Source organism: Pteropus medius, unplaced genomic scaffold (assembly GCF_902729225.1).
Source record: "Pteropus medius unplaced genomic scaffold, Ma_sr-lr_union100, whole genome shotgun sequence".
Classification (NCBI taxonomy): Eukaryota; Metazoa; Chordata; class Mammalia; order Chiroptera; family Pteropodidae; genus Pteropus; species Pteropus medius.
This window is the reverse complement of record NW_024344378.1, coordinates 20,310,529-20,331,491: the sequence shown is the minus strand read 5'-3', so window position 1 is coordinate 20,331,491 and position 20,963 is coordinate 20,310,529. Positions and strand designations below refer to the sequence as shown.

At 55.9% G+C, this 20,963-nt stretch overlaps 2 protein-coding genes and 1 long non-coding RNA gene across 15 annotated transcripts in view; 1 reads left to right on the top strand and 2 right to left on the bottom strand.

Moving 5' to 3' along the window:
• Positions 1-6: 6 nt before the first annotated feature.
• Positions 7-11,412, bottom strand: LOC120609195 (uncharacterized). Its single transcript, XR_005654700.1, has 4 exons — positions 10,910-11,412; positions 8,963-9,118; positions 1,681-3,199; positions 7-1,425 (listed from the first exon to the last, which is right to left on the bottom strand). It is a non-coding gene; the product is annotated as an uncharacterized LOC120609195 (long non-coding RNA).
• Positions 6,590-20,963, top strand: part of PAX2 (paired box 2) — an 89,219-nt gene continuing 74,845 nt past the window's right edge. For 2 of the 12 annotated variants that reach the window (XM_039871470.1, XM_039871469.1), the window contains exons 1-2: positions 6,592-7,251; positions 17,863-17,973. In XM_039871470.1, the coding sequence (XP_039727404.1) occupies positions 7,227-7,251; positions 17,863-17,973 (136 nt within the window). In that variant the 5' untranslated portion in view covers positions 6,592-7,226. Of the gene's footprint in view, positions 7,252-11,657; positions 11,802-12,228; positions 12,273-17,862; positions 17,974-20,963 lie in introns of those variants that run through there. The other 10 variants (XM_039871472.1, XM_039871471.1, XM_039871480.1 and 7 more) reach the window with 8 other exon arrangements.
• On the bottom strand, positions 14,471-17,870 carry LOC120609194 (uncharacterized). 2 transcript variants are annotated; one of them, XR_005654699.1, is made up of 2 exons: positions 17,067-17,870; positions 14,471-15,956 (listed from the first exon to the last, which is right to left on the bottom strand). XR_005654699.1 is itself a non-coding variant. In XM_039871482.1 (2 exons), the coding sequence occupies exons 1-2, from the start codon at positions 17,633-17,635 to the stop codon at positions 15,723-15,725; spliced, it is 630 nt and encodes a 209-aa protein (XP_039727416.1). In that variant the 5' UTR covers positions 17,636-17,838; the 3' UTR covers positions 14,471-15,722. The 2 variants fall into 2 exon arrangements, 1 of the variants encoding a protein (XP_039727416.1); XM_039871482.1 differs by having other exon boundaries at positions 17,240-17,838.

The following is a 20,963-nucleotide window of genomic DNA, read 5'->3' as shown; positions in this document are numbered from 1 at the left end:
TTTGTTTTGAGACCTTCCATCTTCTCTAGCTGAGACTATTATCAAAATCTCTGCTGTTCTTACTACCTCCAGCCCACTATCCACATCTCCAGAATGGTCTTTTCCCTCCAAATCAGATATTTTATCTTACCTATTTAAAATCCTCAGTGGTATCCCATGGCCTAAAGGAGCAAATCAAAACTCCTTAGCAAAAGTGCTCCTTGATCTAGGCCCTGCTCACCTCCCAGCCTTATTTTCCTTGCCTCACCCCGTCCCCCTTTTGGCCTCAAAGAATCCTTTGCAGTTCCCCAACTAAGTGGGTTGTCGCCCCCTCCCCGTGCCTTTGCTCTTGATCTCCTTCTGCCTGGGACTATGTCACCCAGCTATCCCCCGCAGTTAGTGTACATTAATTATCTTACCAGACCGCCGTCCCCTTTAAGAAGCATTCTCTAACTCCCTCGACGGTGTTTCACCATGTTCCAGTCACCCTTCCAGCCCATATTGTGATACTTCACAGAGTTCCTTGGTTTATAGCTCTCCTTTTGCCCCCAGGTAATGTCCTCCTTGAAAGCAAGGCCAGTGCCTGATTTACCTCTATAACCCCAGAATCTATCACAGAGCAGACCCAGGTTCATTGAGTGACTGGTGCCACTGGAGCTGCCCTGCTTGGTCGGTGTCTTCCCAATTTCCTCAGTCCAAAGATTTCTGATTTAGGTATCAGTTTCATCCTGCCTCCCTGCACAAGTAAGAATTGACCCGGCTGCTCACCTCTCTCCTGGACGTCTTTCCCCATCCCTCTCCTCTGGTCCAATTCTGTGGCTGAACTGGCCAGTGGACAAGGCAGGAGGGAGGGGAAGGAGCGGGGCAGAAACAGAATGGATTGTGCATTGCCCTAGAAGTCTCAAGGTTGGGAAATTTGGAAGCATTAGTCATCTCGGGGGCTGCCTGATGGGCGGGGAAGCTTTCTCCTCACCGCGGGTACCACACGCACACAGCAACCCTGCCGGGGGCTCAGTCTCCAGCCTGGCGTCCTGGGGGCGCCAGCGCACAGGGGCTCAAAATGAGAGACGGGGAGAAGGCGCTTCCACCCCTGCCTGAGCAGAAACCTCCTCAGACCTAAGGGGAGATGCTCCCATTCACCCTGGCAACTTCCTTTCCCTCTGGCCAGCATTTCCATTTTTCAACCCACTCAGGTTTTCTTCTGCACCGCCCCACCTCTTCCCGCGATTCTTTCTCTTCTTTCCTTTCCTTCTTCCAAGTCTCGGGCCTGGGCAGCCCAGTGCGGGGCCCGGCCCCTAGAGCGAGCGGAATCTGCGCCGATCCTCTCTGTCGCCGCAGGGAGGCGGTTCAGGAAATGCGCCCTCCTCTGGCACACGGTCGCTGTTCTCACTGCGTTACTTTTTTCTCGAAGCTTTCGCCGGGCGCGTGGACCTGGAAGCTGGGCATCTGCAAAGGGAGTGAGGGAGTTCTTCCAGGCCCTTCAAAAAGGAGGGGAGTCCAAGCTGCCTGGACGCTGAAAGTGGGGGTGGGGGGTCTGTGCTGAGGTGCCTGAAGCCTGCCCTCCCCGCGTCCCCGCCTCCTTTCGCTCCAGGGAAGGAAGCCCCAGGTACCAAAGGCGCTCCCAAGAGAGAGCCTTGCGCCTTTTATCTACCCACGCCCTCTCCAGCCACAAATCCAGAATTTCACTCCACACATACACACCATTCCTTACAGGGGTAGATAATCTTGTGCGCCCCCTGCCCTGGGACTTTAGCTTGGAGTCCGGCCCTGCGCCCGACCCAGCCTAGGGCCCCGAGCGCGCAGGCTGCGCTCCCGCCCCGGCCTCCCGGTTCTGCGGCCCTTGCGCGCGAGCCCTGGCCGCCGCGGGGCGCGCTTTCACTGCCGAGCCTCGCAGGGGAGTTTTTGTAGATAAACAAAAGCGTTTGCTCTTTTGGTTTTATTTTCTTTATTCTTTTGTCTCCTCCTTAATCACCCTCCTCGCTCTTTTTTCTTCTCTAACTTCTTTCCCTCATTTTCCTTTTCTTTTTGTTCGCTTTTCTTTCTCTCTCTGCCTCTCTTCTTTTTCCTGTATCTCCCTCTTCTATTTTGGCCTCTTCTCTGCTTCTGGGTCCCTCTCTATCTTTGGGGTTCCCTTCTAGGGCCCTTCGCTGTCCCAGGGCTAGGGTCGCGCCATCTCCCCGTATCGTTTTTCTGACTCCACCGCCTCTTTCTCACTTTTTCGTTCTCCTAGTGGCCCCAGTCCGGCGGGCTCGGTCTGGCTCCCCCGCTGCCTCCGCCGCCGTAGTGATTTATTCGCCTCACCCGGCAGAATCAGGTGCTGAACCGAGCCCCGGAACGAGGGAACAGATTTCTCCCAGGAAGGGTTTCGTGAACTAAACGATGCTAATTACAGGGTGGGGGAAGCACCGCTCGAGGAGGGGAGGCGCGCCGGGCCGGGCCCGGGCGGGCTGAGGGCGCCGGGCGATGGGAGAGGCCGGGGCCCGGCCGCGGCCCTCCCAGGCCGCCTCCCCTGAGCCTCTCGCCCCGGCTTTCGCCTTTCCCTGGGAACTTTCCCGTCTGAGTTAACTATTAACCGCTGGCGAGAGGCAATTTTCTTCGGAATTTCAGCGATTTCCTTTTCGCGGTGGAGGCAGATTAACATGCAAATGGTGAGATGCTCGGCTTGAGTCTACGCCCGGGCGAGGATGCCTCTGCCCCTCCAAACAGTGTCCTTCGCGACGGCGGAAAACTACAGCTCCGGCCCCCCCGTGCCGGCGCAGGAAGCCGTGACCAAGCCAGTGCCAGGCCGGTGCCCCGGGTGAGGGTGGAAAAAGCCGAGCTCTCGTGCTTGGGGGTGGGGTTAAGGGGGGAGCCTAACCCAGGCAAGCCCCAGGAACCTCAGACTCGCCGCCTGGCACGGCCAGCCGAGGAGCCTGCGACCAATACAGCCTGGTCCCTACTCGTAACCCCGGACGCCGGGACGCTTGTGGAGGCGTTGGCAAACTCGGGGGAAAGTCTTTCCTACTTGCAGGACCCCCAGACTGTCCCTTACTTCCTCCTCCTTCACCATTGCCGATCACCCCCAAAACACAAGCACACACACCCTGCTCTGGCTTGTGATTGCTGCAAACTTTGTCAAACTTGAGCCGCTGGGCACAAAGTCTTCGTCTTTCCTCCTTCCCTCTCTTGGCCGGCTTGCTCTTCCTGGAGCAAAATGGGAGGCGGTTTTCGGCCTCCAGACCTGGGAAGGAGCAGTTTCCGAAAGTCAGGGTCTTGCCTCCCTGGGACTTCAGCACCCCCGGCGGTAAGCCAAGCTGCAGGTCACCCAACGCGTTCCACGGCGGAATGCGCTAATGGTTGCAGCCAGGAGGCTTGGCAGGGCCCTGGCCGACAGCCCCGCTGCGGCCTGGACCAGGCCTTCTCAGGGTACCCGCCTCTGCTCCTCACTATTGCCGTCGGGCCGTGCTGGGCTCGGAGCTCGGGTTCAGGGCTGCCATTCCCTCGCCAAGCCGTCCTCTGCGTTCGCAGTTTTTCTAGCTTATTTTCCCCCAGCCCACTCCCAGGGTGAGCTCTCTCTCCGACTGCCTCGCGGGCTCCATCTCTGGCGGGCTGCCTCTGTCTCTCTCTGTCTCTCCCTGTCTCTCTGTCTCTGTCTCTCTTGTTTGTTTCAACGCGCGGACACTGATTGCGCCTTATGAAGTTCTAACTGGTTTTGTGTCAGGAAGATCTTTCTCGCTGCTACCCAGCCTGGCGTGACGGATTAAACATCAACTAGTTAAATAAAAATTAATATCAACTGCCTCCTAACTTCTAATGTCATGTTGTTTATAACTAATGAACTGATTAGGGGATAAACACATCACGAAGACATTCGGCTCTCCTGCCGGGGCTCCACCGCCGCCCAGTGCCCACTCCCCAGCACCACCTGCCCGCTGCCAGGCCAGGAACTGAAGGCTGCCAGCCCCCTGGGGCTTGCTTCTCTGCCTGCCTTGGTCTCTTTTCCTCTCTTTCTTCCTCTTTCCCTTCCTCTATACGTTTCCTTTTCCCAGTCTCTCTTCTTTCGCCCTTCTTTCCTTCTTTATTCTGTCTCCCTTCCTTTCATTCTTCTCTGTCCTCTGCTTCTCACATTGTCCCTTGTAGTAGTTTTTCTCTTTCTCTCTTTCTCATCTGAGTCCCACCCCTTTTCTCTATGGGAGTCTCTACCTCTCTCTTCCCGCTTTCCCCCCTTCATTTGGGTTTATTTCTCCCCCAGTGCAGAGTGTAATGATTGAAAGTGTCGTTGTGACTGGGCTTCTATCCTGCTACAAAGCCGGAGACTGCAACCTCTCCCTCAGCACCTTGTGAAAGGCTGACATCTCCTCCTCAGCTATTTAGGGGAAAGGAGAGGGAGCGAGAATAAGTGCAGTTGTGTTTTCTATTTCTCTCCTATTCAATCTGTAAGTAAAGGGAGAAAATAAAAGTGATTTTTAAAACTTTCACCTTTTCTCTTGTCCCAGAAGCAATGAAGATGGGTTCAAATGCTAAATTTAATTTTCAAGGAAAGAAAAACTGCTCTGGTGTCCTTCCTCCAGGGGTTTTAGAGCCCTCTCCACATATACCCACCTCACCAGCCAGCCCCAGCCTGAATTGAGCAGCCTCCTGCAGGGCCCCTTTCTTAAAGATACTTAAACCAAATCACAATTGTTATCATGACAACAATAAGGCAGGAAAGCAAGTAATCACAGACCTTGCTCCGGTGATTTTTTTTTCCCCTAAGAAGCCACAACGTTAAACTTGGTTTGCCCTGGACCTCAGGGTCTGACAAGACAATAACAACAGAAAAAGCTTTTAAAACCAATTTAGCACACGTGAAAATGTAATTCTAATGAAGAATCAATAGGCTGGCTGATCATTTTTTCTGAGACTCCTTGGAGAACCTGAGAGAGACTTTCAATCAATGGGGCGAGCAATGAGCAAAAGGGCCTGAGAAACAATGTGGGACAGGGGTGAGAGCTGAGGACAAAGAAGCAGAGCCTGAGGGAGGAGGCTGGAGGAAGGCTGAGGTGTGGAGCCCTTTGACTGGCATCACTTTGCAGGCTTCTGGAGTCTCCAAGGCTCCAAGAGTATCAGACCCAAGAGCTAAGATATCTCCTTCCTCCTCTTGGTCCCTTTGGTATGCGACAGGCTGCTTAGCACAATGGCCTCAGCTACTTTCCCCTAAGGCTAGGCCCCAGCCTTGGCACTACCCCAACCCTGGGTCCTGTGTTCAGGTAACTGCGGAGCTGGCTCAGGAGTGGGCAGGGACAGTGAGCTGCGCATGTATGTTCCCAGTTCAAAACACCCAGTTCCCCAGTGATTGCCTCCCTGCTATGCGTGTCAGGAACTTTGGGTCTCGGTTCCTGTCTCTGATAATACAGGAGCAAGAGTAAGGAATGTGTCTGTGATCACACTTCACATTTTACAAATCACTGTCACATAGTTATCTTGTGAGGAACCTGTGAGAAGGGCAAGGATTATTACCACTATTTTAGAGAAGAGGTAACAAAGGCACAAAGAGCTGTGCAGTGAAGGAGTGACTCAGTGGGTCATGGCCCTTGTATGTGACTGGGTGCGGTTCTGAGGAGGTGACCAAGAGGCTAACTATGTGTGTGAACATCACACGTGTGTGTAATGGAGTAACCACATGAGAGTGCTTTTAAGTTTTTGTGCTCTTAGATCAGAAAATCAGTTTGATTAAAGAAAGAAAAAGACACTGGCAAAGTCTGATGTTTTAAATCACAAGATGATAATTTGGTCATGCTTTGTCTGAAAGGGTAGAAATTCACATGCCTGTAGGAAGATTTTTAAATTTTAAGTTGAGGAACCATGACTTAGGGGTTGCCTCTGGGCTCCGGTGCCTCTCCAGCTTCCTGTCCCTAGCTGCACAACCTTTCTAGAAGAACTTCAGCATAAGTAGATGGGACTCCCAATGAAGAACTTCCAGTTCCCAACCTAAGTGGATTCAGTGGGCCCAGTGGACCTGGGCCCTGCCCTTGCCTGAGGCTTAGAAGTGTGTGTGCACAAGATGGAGCTGGGACCAGCCACAATTCCCTGCCTATACACTGAGGCTTACCCAGCACTTTTCTTGACAGCCTCTAAGTGTTACCCAGCATGTGTGAGCAAGGCTGTGTGACAGTGGGAGGCCCAGGACGAACAGGAGGGGGTATAAAGTAGGGCAAATGAGAAATGGGTTCATGGGGGGGTGGGCGTGGGTGCAATAGGGCTTAAAAGGTGAGTGTGTAAGTAGTAGGAATACAAGAGGGTGCATTTGAGGGAGAATTTGTGACAGAGGTGTGAGAGGTGTAAACTCTAGAATGAAAGGGCATAATGTGGGACAAAGCTAAAATGAACTTTCAATTAGGAATGAAAGAATACGAGTGTACCTGGACAGGGTGTGAGTCTGAGGGTCCAAGAGACTTGGGGTGAAAGGACCAGAATATTGTGGAATGGTGTGGCTCAAGTGGGTGGTCATCTGAATGAGGCAGGAGTTTGGGAGGGGTCTGGTCATTCTCCCTTTCCCTGGGGCCCTCATCACATTCTTAAGGCAAGAAAGCAAGGATTTTTCCTTTTCTGAGGGTTTTTTTTTTTAATCCGGAGGAGGAGAGTGTCTGGGTGAGCAGTTCTGAAATGTATTAGTGACAGGGACATCCAGGGAGCAACTGTGCAAACCAAGAAAGTTGGAATAGTAGGAAGGGATCTTGGAAACTGAGGCAGGCTGCGGAGCATGATTATGGGGAATGTATAATGGGGGAAGCTCTGTGAGTCTCAGGGGAAGGAAAACGGTACAAAGTTGAGAGTGCATGAGGGTGAAGACGCCCCTGCACTCGAGCTTGTAGACTGACAGGGAGTGTGTGACAATGAAGAAGAGGGGGTGGGGTGAGAGGGTGTGCCATCGTCTAGGCTGGGGATTCGGTCTTTGGGTGCCTCTGGTAGCGCGGGTGTCGCTTGCCTGCTGCTGGCTCAGGGCCTGGGGGCGTGTGCGCGCGTGTGCGCCAGCGGAGAGCTGAAGGCTCCCCCGCGCGTGACTGTGTTTCGGCGCGACCGGGTGTGTGAGCGCGGGCGCGGAGCGCACAGCCAAAGCGGCGGGCAGCCTGGGTTATCTGAGCCGCTCGGTCTTGGGTGGCTGCGCGCAGATCTCTGGGCGGCGGCGGCGGCGGCGGCGGTGGCGGCAAAGGCGAGACGCGCTGTCGGGCAGCGGTGGAACCGAGAAGTGAGACCCTGGCCCAGACGGCAGCGGAGGGCAGAAGAGCATGGAACAGCGCGTGGGCCGGGCAGGTGAGAGCCGGGAGCGATCGCCAGCGCCACAGGCAAGGGGGATGACTGAGAAGGATGGGGGCTGCCAAGCCAAGGGCGGACTCCACTCCTTTTTTTTCTCTTGTGCTTGCTTGGTAGGGCCATTGTAACGACTGGGGACTGGGCTCTGCGGCCTCTTCCCACCACTGGGCCTCCTGGGCCTTCCCTCCCAGTGTCCTCTAAATCTACTAAAAACTTTCTACCCAGAAAATGTGAGTTTTACAACTTCTCTTGGTCTCTTTGCAGAACCTGGCTTTTCCCTTTTGTTGTGCATTTAGGACTTTACCTTTCCACTTTCCCTCAGGCTTCCAGAATCCCCAAAGCATGATGTTCACACACAGTATAAATATTCTGTACAACTTCCTTCAAGTTAGAAGCACTGGGAAGGCCTTAGTTTCTACTGGAAATGGCATGTGGGTGTGTGTGCATGTGTGCTAGTTGGTGAGGACATGCTGTGTGCGTGCACATGTCTGTGTGCACATATGTGAAGATCTTGCGTATTTGAGTAGGAGCTAAAGTGTAAGTGTTGGTGTAGATATATGTGCCTAACACGCGAGGAGAAGGCTCTGCCCTAAACTAAACAATTCAAGAAAGGCCTGGGGCATGGGGAGGGATGGTAGGCCCCAGGGGCCCCAGTCTGAGCAAAGAATCTGAAGCTGCTTACCCAAAAAACTAAGGGAGAAGAGAGCAGCAACCTTTGCCCTTTCTTCTCCTCTTCTCCAGGTCTGCCAGTTCAACTCTGTCAGCCCACTAGGTGCCAGGCAATAGCACAGGGGTGGGGAGCTAGGGACCCAAGTTTAGTTTGGGCTTGGTGGGAAGGGAGAAGTTTGAATCAGGTTTCCAAGAGTTTTCCAAATAATTCCACAGAGATCAAGGACTAACTTCAGGCCCTTTATGCCACACTCCTCCTTTCCCCCAAATCTCCTTCCTCCCTTCCCTCTCCCACACTCCACCTACTCAGGTTCTAGTTCTTTCGGTTGATAATCCAGTTTCCACCCTCAGCACTGCCCTTCCTTTAGAATCTTGGCCCAGTCCCTGGGCTACCTCCATTCCCATTGGGGGCCTCAATCCCTCTGGGGAACCTGGGCCCCCAAGAGTGTCAACTGTGGCCTCCTGGGCTTTTAGGGCTCTGGGCCACCCCTCCGCACGAGAGGTTTAAGTAGGGAGATCAATAGCAAACAGTTGTAATGATCTAATTAATTATGGCAAAATTAAAAGCGAGTACAAAATCAATCTCTGATGGTGTTGAAGATGGAATTCAATTGAGAGCCCATCTGTGCACCCCCTCGACCGTATAAATATGCAGCCCAAGGACAGATCTAATGACTGGGTATTCCTGGGAACCTCTCTCCCCCTTTCTTCCTCTTCAGCACAGGGCTTCTTTCTCCCTCACTCTGTCTGAATTTATTTTGCCTCCTGCCATCTCCTGCCCCCACTCCTTTTTCTTTCCCTGTCCTGCCTGCTCAGGCTCCCGACACTCCCACTTTTCCATTTTCCCTCTTGGAAGGTGGCTTTCCCTGCCTTGCAGGCCTGACGTCCCCGCAAGTCTCCCAGAAGAGGAAGCCAGGCCTTCTCCCCAGGGCTTCAGGAAGGAGAAAGCAGAGCAGTGGGGAGCATCCTTGACCGTCTGTCAGGGCTCCCATTCCAAGTTTCCTGGCACTCGGGCCACTCCAGAATGAACCAGGGCGCTTACCCAGTAGCTGCTCTCCCGGCGCGCAGGGCAGAGCGGCCGAGAAGACAAGCTGCACGCCGCACTCTTTCCTTTCCCTCTTTTTCCCCGCTTATGCCGGTGCGGGGATCGCACTCACGCCAGCCGAGATTGGGTGAAGGATGGGGAGGAGCTGCGGAACTAAGAAGGAGGCAGGGCTGTTTCTAACAGAAGAAAACCACTGTTTCCTTCAAGGCGGCAGCTCCGAGCTCTGCAGTCTTCCGCCTCCGAGCCGCCTTCGCTCTTTCTCTTTTCACTGCCCCCTCGGGCTCCTCTGCCCTCACCTCTACCTGACACTTGTCTGGCCCCGGCAAAGCTCCCCAGGGTGCCCGCATCCCCCACACGGCCCCCACGCCCCTTTTGGCCCCATCCGGCTAGTTCAAAATGACAATGACACCCACGCGCGAGCGAGCGTGCCTGGAAGACGCCCTGGCGCAACCGCTGCAGCCGGGTTTGCGAAGGATGCGGGTTTTATTTAGTGTCGCTGAGCCTGCTCGGGAGCAGCGAAAACCATCAGGAAAAGTCGAGGGAAGGTGGGGGAGAGAATCGGGAACTAGGTCACTGTGGTCTTTGGCTATCGCCACCTATACCCCCAGAGCCATAAAAACAAGACCTTAATTTGATGTCCTCCCTTTTACTCCTCTGGCTAGCACCAGCTGGTTCTTAGGCTCCTTGTCGCTGGTCCTCTGTCTCTCCCTCCTCGGGCCCTGGGTCCACTCCCTGGCCCACACTGAGTTCCCCGGGGTTTTTGCTGCCCTCGGAGACCCCTCCTACTCCCTGGTCCTGCAGCAAGGCCTGCAGAGCCTGGGGGAGACACAGCCCGATGCCTCCCCGCCCTCTTTTACCAGGCCTCCTCACCCCGTTATTAATTGCTGTGTTGACCTGCAGGATTGATTGGCGGCCCCGCTGGAAGAGGCTGCGGAGGCCTTGGCCTCAGAGCAGCCTCAGCTGAGGGCAGCGAGAGGAGGGGGAGGTGCTGGATATGGGTCCAGAGGTCCTAGCTCAGCCCCGCCTGGGACACATCTGTTTGTGTCCCTTCTCCACCCCCCTGACACACACCTTTACACACTCTTACTCAAACGCACACTCACAAGATCTCACCAAGAGACATTCAGCCCCCAAGGAGACACATCAGGAATTCTCCTTAATTGATTTAGAAATTCAAAGAGGCTTCCTCCCTCCATTAGTCAGTTTCTTCAACACATTCGTTAGCTACGGGTCCAGACCTCCCCGCCTGTCCAGACATGGCAGAGCCAACAATTGGGACCCGAGCTTTTTTCTGTCCGAGATTTACTTTGCATCTTTTCCCCTCCAGGAACAGTTACCGAAAGTTAAGAAATATTCCTAGATGCGGGTAACCCTTAAAGTCTCAAAGCAAAGTACTTTTTCCAGAAAGAGCCCGTGCCCTGACTCCTGAAGGATTCAGTTCTGCCCTTTGGTCTCAAGTTCGGGGGTGAAGTGGACGGCTCTGGACCGCGAGCAGCCGCCAGGGCAAGGGTCTAACCCGACAGCGAATGCCCTCCCCTCCCCAACTTTCCCCCGCCTGCCTAATCTGGCGCGCGCATATACACACGCAGCACACACTCACACCCACACTTACAGGGCCCCCAGAGCCACAGCAACACGGCCTGCCCGACCCGAGGCCACAGACCCGCCGGCCAGGAGCCCAAGCGGGAGTGAGGCCCCGGGACGTCCGGCTCCAGGCTGAAGTGGGCAGAGGCGGCAGGACTAGACCAACCTCGCCCGGTCCCCTGAGAACCCGGTTCTCTTTGGTCTCTCTGTCTCACCAGTCCATCTCTCCTCCGTGTTCCCCTCTCCCCTCCGCTCCGGTCCTTTGTCTGCAGCCACTTAGCGGGGCCAAGCAGCCCGTCCCCGCCTGGGCAGCCCGGCCCTTCAATTCCCTGGGTCTCTGGCGGGTCTCCCCTGCCTTACCCGCTCCCGGTTCTGGCGCGTTCTCCGCCTGCTCCTCACATCCACACAGCTGCTGGCAGAGGAGGAAGGGAGGGCGGGCGCCGCGGATGGATCCGAGAGTAGATTTGGTGTTTGCTTGCAACTCTGGGACAACTCAGCCCGCCGGGCTTCTCCCGCCCCTCTCCAGCTGATCCTCAGTGCTCCGTGCCGCGCGCTCTCGCCCGCATTTGGCCCCTTCCTTTCCTTGTACACTGGCTGTGGCTATTTCGCTCTCCCTGGTCCGCCTGGCACCTGGAGTTGCCTTCCCCCTGCCCAGTACTCCGTTCCCTTTCAGCTGCCACTTGCTACTGCCTGCCCCCTTCCTCCGCAGCTCCCTTCGTCGCAGTGGCCGTGGCAGGTAGTGCCAGGGACATCCAGGGCCCACAGGCACTGTCTCCCTCCACCAAAGCCGGGTCAGGCTATGGGCTCAGGGTCTGGCTGAGAAAAGGGTTAATCATTACTTTGCCACAGACACTCAGCCTCACTCAGACTCTCTCACCTTAGCTTGGGGAGGAAGGGAGGGGCATTTGGACGGGTGGAAAACGCAGCTTCGCCCAAAACCTGCCTCTGCAGGCCTTCCAGAGACAGGTGCCTTCTCCATTCCCTCAGCACCCCTTTCGCGTCCTTTTCTTCCCCGCCCCTCTTCTCCCTTCCCCGCCTCCCCTTGGCCAGGCCTCTCCCCCACCATCTCATCTCCGCCCTGGCTTTAGCAGGTTGACTGCAGGTCCTGGGAAGACCAACTTTCTTTGTTTGGAAGCGAACTGGACAGGATTTCCTTCCCCAAGTCTCCGCCAACGGGCCAGCTTCTCCCAACGGTTTTGACAGACTGTCCGGAAGGGGACCGTGCCCCAGGCCACAATTAACCCGGCTGTTGGTGTGTGTGTATGGGGTGGGGGGAGATTTAACTGATCCTCTAGCAGCTGCGCTGGTGCAGTGGGGCCAGGGTACAGGAAGAAGTGCTAATGGAGGAGTGGCAGAAAAGATCGAGAGTAGAGTGATAAACATGGATGAGGTGTGGAATAGTCAGTGGGGAAAAAAATCCTGAAAGGGAGGAACACAGGAAAGAAGGTAGTGAGGAATCTTCTAGCTACCCTTTATAGGATAAAAGTTGGATGGAAAATACCATCCCCTGCCCTGCCTAAGTGCCCAGATCCCTCCCTTCCCTCTTTGTGGAACGTTAAGGGTTCAGAAAACTAGGCACTTCTTTCATCTACAGCGGAAATGTTTCATTTTCAAAGTGCTTTCCTATTGGCTAGCTCCACGGAGTAGGCAAAACAGGTGAAGTTATCCCTATTTTACAGGCAGAAAAACTGAGGCCCAAGGAGGCAAAGCGACTGTGCTGGAGGTGGGTAGCTGCTGTTCCTTACTGTGGGCTGTGGGATGAGTGGTCTCTTTAACTATGCAGAAGTCCATGAGTGTGTGTGGGGGGAGGGCTGGCTGTGTCCAGGTCTGACCAGGGCCTCACTGGGCCTCTTGTCCTCTCCACCCCCCCCACCCCACCCACAATCTCCCTCTAGGTGGTTCTCTGTTGGACAGAGCCCTCTGTTCCTACCCTATAGACCTGCTGGCCCAATTTCTCCTGGCTTGACTATTCTTTTGGCTCCTGAGTTGGGTGGCCCATCAGCAGAAGTTACCTGGCAGGTCCCGTGCCTCTAAGGGGCCGCCCGCTTTGGTGGCCAAGTGGCTAGTATTGTCATTTCCCCCTCAAAGCGGCTGCGAAGGGCTGGGCATGTCGCTTGGACCTCTAGTGCCAACTAGCTGGGCTAAAGGGGGAGGGGCCGGGGAGGATAAAGGCGCAGCACGTGCGGCTGGCCGCCACAGGACCAACAGACCAAGCAGGAGGGGCCTGCCTGGAGTCAGGCCCCCCAGGCTTCACTTAGGGAGCCCAAATATTGGAAACAAAAGCGGGAAAAGAAGAGTAAGAGCAGGAGGGAGGGAGAGAGGGAGGGAGCAAGGGAGGGAGCGAGGAAACAGAAATTAGGGGGTCTTAGATGAAAAAAAAAAAAAGAAAGTAGCTTTAGGGGGAATGTGCCGTGGAGTGTGAAATTGCAGCCCATGGCTCTAATATTGTACCAGAAGCTCTTCCAAAAAAAAAAAAAAAAAAAAACCCATCCTCCAACGTGACCAGAGGGCTGGGAAGGGGGAGGGGCGGGGAGAGAACGGGGAGGAGGAGGGGAAGGGGCCAGGCAGGAGCCGGCCAGGCCGAGCTGGAGAGGGGGCCGGGTGTGTGCGCCCGCTGCCCGGAATCTGATTTCTGAGTGTGCGTCCCGGGGTGCGCCGGGACCCTGGGGGAGAGTGGGCCGTGGCCATCCCAGACTTGGATTGTTAAACGAACTTTTTTCCCTTTCTTTCTTTTTTTTCTTTTCTTTTTTTTCTTTCTTGTTGTTATTGTTGATGGTGGTGGTGGTGGTGACTTCCAAAACTGGGAATAATTCAGAAAAGGAGATCCGCTGCGCAGCGGCTGCACTGCGCTACCCGCTTCTGTTCCCTCCTCCGTTTCTGCTTCTCTTCCCTTCGGACTAGTTTTTCCCCCGTCGGTTCTAAACAGCTTTTTTTCCCTCCTGAACTTTAATGCGTTTAATTTGGTCTGCGCTGTGGGGAGCATTTCCTAGGGAGATACATTTAATTTCGGAATTTCTAATCCCCTCCCTGAGAGCCCCGGCCGTAGCTCCCCTCGCCGCTCCCCAGGAGGTGTCAGAAGTGGAAGGAGAAAGGCAGGCCCAGGCCACGGGGGCGGGGCGCGGCTGGGGGGCTTCTGCGCCCCCTCTCTCTCCACCAGGCCCCCTGCGGCCCAGCTGCCATCCCAAACTGCTCGAAGTCCAGCGCCTGGGCCGTGGGTCAGGGCCCTGACTGCGGAGGGCAGGCAGCCACGCCTCTGCCTTTCCTCTCCTGGGAGGAAAGCCCTGGGCCGGGGACTGGGAAACCCGAAAACGAGCAGAAGGATTGCGAAAGGAGCGAGTGTAACTGGGGGCAGCGGACATGGTTTACAGGAGCCCTTCGCTTCATGTACAGTATGTCCAGAAACGCATTTGGGAGTTTGGAGTGCTAGTCGCGCTGGGTTTGGCTTGGGGGCCTGTGCATGTGTACGCTGTGGGAGAGGAGAGATCTCAACGGGGACTACTGCCTCCTGGACACCTACACCCTGGCAAGAGTAGGCTCCAGACAACCGGAGACCCAGGCGGGTGCAGCTCCACTTGAGGAAAGAGGCAAGGGTGGGGGCACTGGGCGCCAGGCATGCCTGGCAGGGAAGGGAGAAGAGAAGGCAAAGGAACCAAGATTCACAGGGAAGATTTATTGGGCAGATCAGATGCACAGAGGCGGCTAATGAAGCAAATCCCGAGATGGGTATCAGAGCAACTCCCCAAAAGTTTATTTGCCTTTAAATTTCCGCAGGGAGGCGGGTGCCTTGTTTGAAGTGTAAATGCCCCTAGGTTGGGGGGTGGAAGGGCCGCTTTGAAAACACCAAGAGAGAAAAGGTTCATTTAGAGGCAGACGGGAAAAGCAACGAACCCTGACAGGTCGCAGCCCGGGTTGTGTTTGGGGTTGGGTTATTTTCTTTCTCTTTCTCTTCCTCTTTCTTCTTCCCTTTTTCCCCCCTTTCTTGTTTTTTTTTTTTTCTCCTCTACCAGGCTCTATAGAAAAAGAAAGGGAAGAACAGGAAATGGAGCTTCAGAGGGAGAGGCCAGTGCCTAGAGAAAAGAGATCTGTAGGCCAGCTCTTCAGCCTGGAGCCCTAGGAGAAGGCAGAGCCTTGGTTGAAAGGGTTTCAGTTCACCAGGGAGCAGGGCTCTTCGACTTTCTAGACCCGGGAAGGGGCTGGAGCTAAGGAGAAGCTGCCAGGGACTGGCCTGGTGGGAGGATGAGTGTCCAGCTAGTGCAGTGCTGGGGAAACTGGGGGGAGGGGTCTAGAATCTTAGGGGCTACCTGGGAACTGAACTGTCATAGAAAGGTCTGTACTTCTCAGGAGGTACATGAGAAGGATAGGTGTGTGAGTATAACTTCCAGAATACATTGTGCATTAAGTCTTCTTCTTTACAAAAGGTGAAAATGTCTCTTTGCAAATGCCTGTTGTCTGCACCCACACATCATCATATGTGTAACATAAGGATATGTCCAGCTGGTTCTAGAAAAATCTATGAGTCTATGTGTGGAGGGGGTTCTGCTCACAGTCTTGCTCCTCCAGTAGTTCAGACTCTACAAAACTTAACTTTCTGAACCAACATAGGAAGACAGGAGGCAAAGAGCTCCTTGAGTTCTGAGCTTTCAATAAGAACCTTTCCTTGTTGCCTCCTCCAACCCCAATTCTGGGTTAATTACCTCCCTGAAGAAAGCCCAAGGCTATACCAGCTAATAGCACCTGAGATCCCTCTACTCCCAGGCCTGGAAGCCTTTCCCTTTGGGCTGTGCCAACTCTGTTTTCGTCTTTCACTTCCCACACGAAGTTTAGTGCGTGTTCGTGGGGTTGTGAGGCCAAAGCAAACCCGGGAGCGCCATCTGCAGGTCTCGAGAGGAAGAGACTGACCTTCGGGGCTGGACCCTGCGCCTTCAACCTCCCGCCTAAGGGAACCAGCTTGGCCGCCCAAGGGAAGTAGGGGTGGAGGCTGCGAGGGAGGGAGCGGGCGGGGGGAGGATTATTTTCCCCCCTAAAAATTACTCTGCAGGCGAATTAAGCAGATCGGGCTCAGGAGGTTCCAGGAAATAGGGCAAATGCTAGGACCTCAGCAGAACCAACTCCCTAAGGAGTGGGAAACTCAGAATCTAGTCGGGTTGAGCCTGGTGCTAGCCCCGCCCAAGGATTAAGGGCACCCTGAAAACGTTAGTACAAGAGACCCAGTAGGAGGCTCCTCCTGGCTGAGCCCGGCGGGTGCGGCCTCCATCCTAGCTGCGGCCTGGGCTCCGGCCAGCGGGACAGCGGCGCGAGTCCTCTGCGCTACCGCGGGCGCTAGGGTGTGCGGGCAGGGACCAGAGGCGCCTGGAGTCCGGGCAGCAGGAGCGCAGCGCTGGCTTCCCTGAGCCGCCCTTTCGCAGACCTAGGGAAGCGGGGAGCGGGGGGAGGGAGCGAAGGAAAGAGAGAGAGAGAGTTAAAACATCAGCTGAAGTGCCAAGATGATTTATGAGACAAGAGAAAATATTTCATAAAGATCTCCCGGATATTCTGTACTTAACCAGTTAGGAGACAAAGGGCTTCTCTTGCCTGGTGCGTGCGAGGAGACCCAAGCGAGAGAAGGATTGAGTGCGGACGAAGGCTGCGGAGGCTGGGCCGGTGGCTCCGGCAGGAGCGGGGCCGGGCCGAGCGCACTGCGCCCCTTGCGCTAGCTTGGGATCAGACGAGCTGGCAGCGGGCGGCGCTCAGCCTCGTTCCAAGCCTCTTCTTCCCAGCCGGGGAGAGCCACCCTTGGTCTCCGGCGTTCTCTGCCGCCAGCAACCAGCCGCTCTACATGGTCTCCCTCCCCATGTCCGCCTCCCCGGCTACCCCAGGGTCCAGGAGCCAAGTCCCCGTGCTCTCCCACATTGGGTCCCACTGAGGCAGGTGGGTCCTGGTCTGAGGTCTCTAGCTTGATTCGAAACCGAGAGTTCTGGGCTGCCCAGGCCTTAATGGACAAGGGGACGAGAGAAGCCCTACGCGCAGTCGCGCGTGGGACAAGAGAGGATTAACTGCCAGGCACTTTGCCCCGGAATGAGAATTGGGGGTGCGTGGGTTGTGAGGTACCTCAGGAGGGAAAGGCGAAAGGGAAGGACCAGAGAGAGGAAGGAAGAACCAGGAAGGAACGGAAGGTAACTCAGAGAGGAGAGTGCGGGGAGGGGGGGCGCGTTAAGACTAGGGATGCGGACCCGGCTTGGGGCGGCTTCGCCCATGCAGGCACTGGCCGGTGGATGGCAGGGCTGGGTGAGTTGAGACTGCGAGCCAGGCTTCTAAGCGCGGTGCGCTCCGCGGCCTTCAGTCGTTGCCTGAATATTCATTAGACTGGCCGCTCTTTATCCTTATCTAACGTTTATCTTATCGGCGAGTTTCGTTTCTCAGTGTAGTTTTAATCCCGAGCTCCCCTTCCCTTCCCCTTGGCCCGCTCCCCTCCCTCCCTCTTCCTTCTCTCGCTGCTCCCTCCTCCCTCCCTTTCCCCCCTCCCCTGCCCTCCCCTCACCGGCACCGGAGTGACAGGCGCGGGGCCCTCCTCGCCGAAGCTCGGGGCTCCGGCGCTGGCGAATCACAGAGTGGTGGAATCTATTGCCTTTGTCTGACAAGTCATCCATCTCCCAGCGCGGGGAGGGGGAGGGGGTCTGGAGGGGGCTTTGCAGCTTTTAGAGAGACACACACCGGGAGCCGAGGCTCCAGTCTCCGGCCGAGTCTTCTCGCAGCCGCAACCCACCTGGGGCCAGCCCAGTGCTGCCGGCGCCGCTCGGCTCCCTCCCTCCCTCCCGGCCCTTCGGCCGAGGCGGCGTGCGCCTGCCTTTTCCGGGGGCGGGGGCCCGGCTCGCGCTCTTTCCTCTTGAAGGCGCCCGCTCGGACATCCCAAGGATTGCTACTTCTCTGCCAACTTCGCCAACTCACCCGCACTCGGTGCGACCCGGCTTCCCGCCTGGCGCCCTCGGGCCGCCCCAGCTCCTCGCCCTCTCTGACCGCCGCCTCTCCGATGACCAGGTTCCAGGGGACCTGAGAGAGCCGCCTATCCCTCCCAGCCTCAGCCCTGGCCGCAGCGGCCGCGAGCGCCATGCGCCCCCAGATCCCTGCGGCCCGGCCCGCCGCCTCGGGGCCGTTCTGCTGACCGCCCAGCTCCGAGCCCCGACGGTGGGAAGTTGCGGCCGCTGCGGTTGCAAGCTCCAGCCGGCTGGGGAGGAGTCCCCGCGGGGAGCGCGGCGCCCCCGCCCCTGTGCACCCCGCAGCAGCCGGGCGCCTGCTCACCTCCCCCCCCCCCACCGTCCCTCCCTTTTCTCCTCAAGTCCTGAAGTTGAGTTTGAGAGGCGACACGGCGGCGGCGGCCGCGCTGCTCCCGCTCCTCTGCCTCCCCATGGATATGCACTGCAAAGCAGACCCCTTCTCCGCGATGCACCGTGAGTACCGGCGCCCGGCTCCTGTCCCAGCTCGCGGATCCCGATCCCAACACTGTCCCGTCCTGGCGCGGCCCTGGCCCCTGTGCTCAAGTCCCACCTCGGAGGCCACGCTGGCTCCTCCCGTTCCCCCTTTTCGTTCTTCCTCTTTCCCTCACTTCCCAGTGTTTATAAAGCCTACAGTTTCTCTCCCTTCTGCTTTCTGTCACCCATACTTCTTCTACCTGCCTTCCTACCTTCTCTGGTGCCCATCACCTGCCTTCCTTCCTTCCACCTTCTTCTTAAGCCGGAGATCCACAGCCCCCTACTTCCCCTACCCTGTTTCCAGTCACCCCGCTCCCTAGTCACCCTCTTGCCCTGGGCTTGGGAACTAATGGGCAGGCAGTTTTCAGGGTTCTGTGTTTTCTGTTTTCTCTCTCTCCCCCCACCTCTGTTTGCCTCCTCCTCCCTCCCCTCAGTGCTACCTTTCTCGAACTTAGAGGGTGATTGTCCAGGAGGAAATTCCGAGCGTGAGCACCTTCAGTGTCAGGACAATCAGGCAGAAGAGGGTGGGGGTGGGGTGCCCCCTTCTGACCCTCAGCTCCCAGCATCTTGGTGCCCTGCAGCCCAGCCAAGGCTCCTTGTGGGCTGGTTTGAAATACTTTCTCTCTCTTCTTTTCTTTCTCATCTCCCTTTCCTCTCCTTTCCCTTCTCTGCTCCTTGAGTTGGGCGTCTGAGATTGGCAGGATGTGGTGGTCATCTTTTCCCACCTCTCCCCAGGAGATGCTCTAAAAACAAAGAAGGGTTCCAAGGAGAAATCGAAGTCAGAGAGAGATGGAGTAGAGACTTCCAGGTGGCCCCTGGGCAGAGCAAGGCTCTGCGTCTAGTTATGGAGGCTCCTTGCCCACCTCCCAACCCCTGATAAGGATAGTTTAGCCAGAGACCTGGCCAGGGGGTAGGCAAAGAGGGGGAAATTGCAGGGATTGGGGGAGAGAACAAAAGGGAGGCAAATGCCAAAGCTGGGGAGAAAGGGGAGAGAAATCAAAACAAGGGGAAGGAAAGAAAAGAAATAAAACAGAAAGGATGTGACAAAAAAAAGAGGTGGGGATAAAAGAAATGAAAACATAAGAAAAGAGAAATATTTTAATGAAATTTTGAATTTATCTAATTTATGTCATATGTCTTTAGCTTGGAAAACCATTTTTTTTCAGGCTTTTTAAAAGATAAACAGATTCCAGATTAAAAAAAAATCTCCTCCTCTGTAGATTAATAATTAAGGATGATTTGTAACTTTTCACAGGGAAACTTTTTAGAGCTGACTTGGATCTGTGCTTCGGACAAGAGAGCCGAGGAGGGAGAGCTGAGTTTTTCTCTAAGCATACAGTTAGCGTTACAGTGAGAACTTTAAAAAATGTTCTTGGGATAAAATATATTTTCCTGAATAATATCTAAGCACAGGAAATCCGAGCCAGGGGCCTCGGGGTGCCGCGAGTCTCTGCGAGCAGAGGCAGAAATCCAAGCTCCTTTTCGGAGAGAGTGGAACCAGGTCCATACGCCGTCTTCGCTCAGCCCGCCGGCCTCGCAGCTCCGCTGCCTCTGCTCTCTCTTTTCTCTCTGGCCGATTCCGCGGGGGACTCGCCGAATCCCGACCGTCCACTGGGTGCCACTTTGAAATCTTAAGGGCAGCAAGGCAAGCTGAAGGTGGTTAGAGGGAGAGACCGCGGCGCGGGAGGCGGACTGGCGGGTTAGTCCGCAAGCAACCGCAGCCAGAATCGGCGCCGGCGGCAGTGGCGCATTCCAGGCCCGACTCAGCGCCCGCTCCGGCCCCCAGCCCTGGACTCCCACCATGCCGCCTTCCATCCCCACCCCTTAGATTGGGTTAGAGGGGCCGGGCCTGGAGCCCGAGGAGGCTGAATTATTCATCTTTAATCTGCCGGCAGCTGCCGCCTTTTCATACCGGTAACGCGAGTTCTCCCGGGGCCTAAATTATTGATGGTTGGGGTTTGGAGGGCAGGGAGGGGTAAGGAGTGGGGCTACAAGTAGGGAGACTAACGGAGATGGGGGTAAAATAAGAGGTTCCGGCCTCCCGCAGCCTCCAGATTAGAGGAGATTCGTCTGCCTTTGCTCTCTGTTCCCTAGAAGGGGACGGACAGAAAAGAATTGAGCAGGACGCCGATGTCCCCGCTTTCCCCGAAAGTCGCCTAAGGCTAGTAGGGCAGGGGCTGCAGGTTGCCGGCCCGGTCCGGCCCAATTCGGCCGCTACAAGTCTCTGTGCTTGGATTGCTCAGAAACTGCAGCTGTGGATTGATCGCTCTGGGTGCAGGATTTGTATACTGCTTTAGGCTAGGGAGAATGGGGCACCGGGAAGCGCCCTCAGGTCTGGCATCCGGTGACCATATGGGGTCCGAGGTTGGAAGCCCGAGCTGGAGTTGGGCTGGCGACCCAGCGCCCTTCTCTTGGCCAGGCAAGCAAACACCCTGGCTTCGCGGTGTTCTCGGCAGCTGCTAAGGTTTAAGAGGTCGGAGGGACGAGAGCTGGCTCCGGCTGGCTGCACAGGGTGCCCCATGAGCCCTCAGCCCGCCTGGGCAACGTGCACCAGGCGACCTGGGTGAGGCGGTGGACCGCAAGCCTGGCGCAGCGCGGCAGGCTGGCGAGCCCGAGCAGCCTGCATTCTCCGGCTGCTACTGGCGACGCGCTGCTCACCGCTGCCTCCCGGTCTCTAGACTCCGGACCCCTGCCTCTTCAGTCTTCCCTCCTGCGCCTGGCTTTCTTTAAACTTTAGACACTAGGGAGATGAGGAAATATGGACCCCCAAATATCTGAAGATAGAAAACATAAAAGAAAGGAAAAATTCGATCAAAAAATGGAACAAAAAAACATAGGGCAAGAGGTGGAGAGACTCCAATTCGATTAAAAATAAATACAAGGAAGAAAATAGGGAGCAAAAGGGGGGGTGTCAGGGACTTAGGGATATCCCTCTCTGTGTTCAGAGCCCTTATGTACAGAGTCATTTA

What these genes read in the sequence shown, in the direction of transcription:
- LOC120609194 (XM_039871482.1), bottom strand. Translation starts at nt 17,635, where the DNA reads ATGGCGCTCGCGGCCGCTGCGGCCAGGGCTGAGGCTGGGAGGGATAGG. An exon ending in GACTGGAGCCTCGGCTCCCG is followed by an intron (nt 15,957 to 17,239) that starts GTGTGTGTCTCT and finishes CCGCTTCCCTAG; the next exon opens with GTCTGCGAAAGGGCGGCTCA.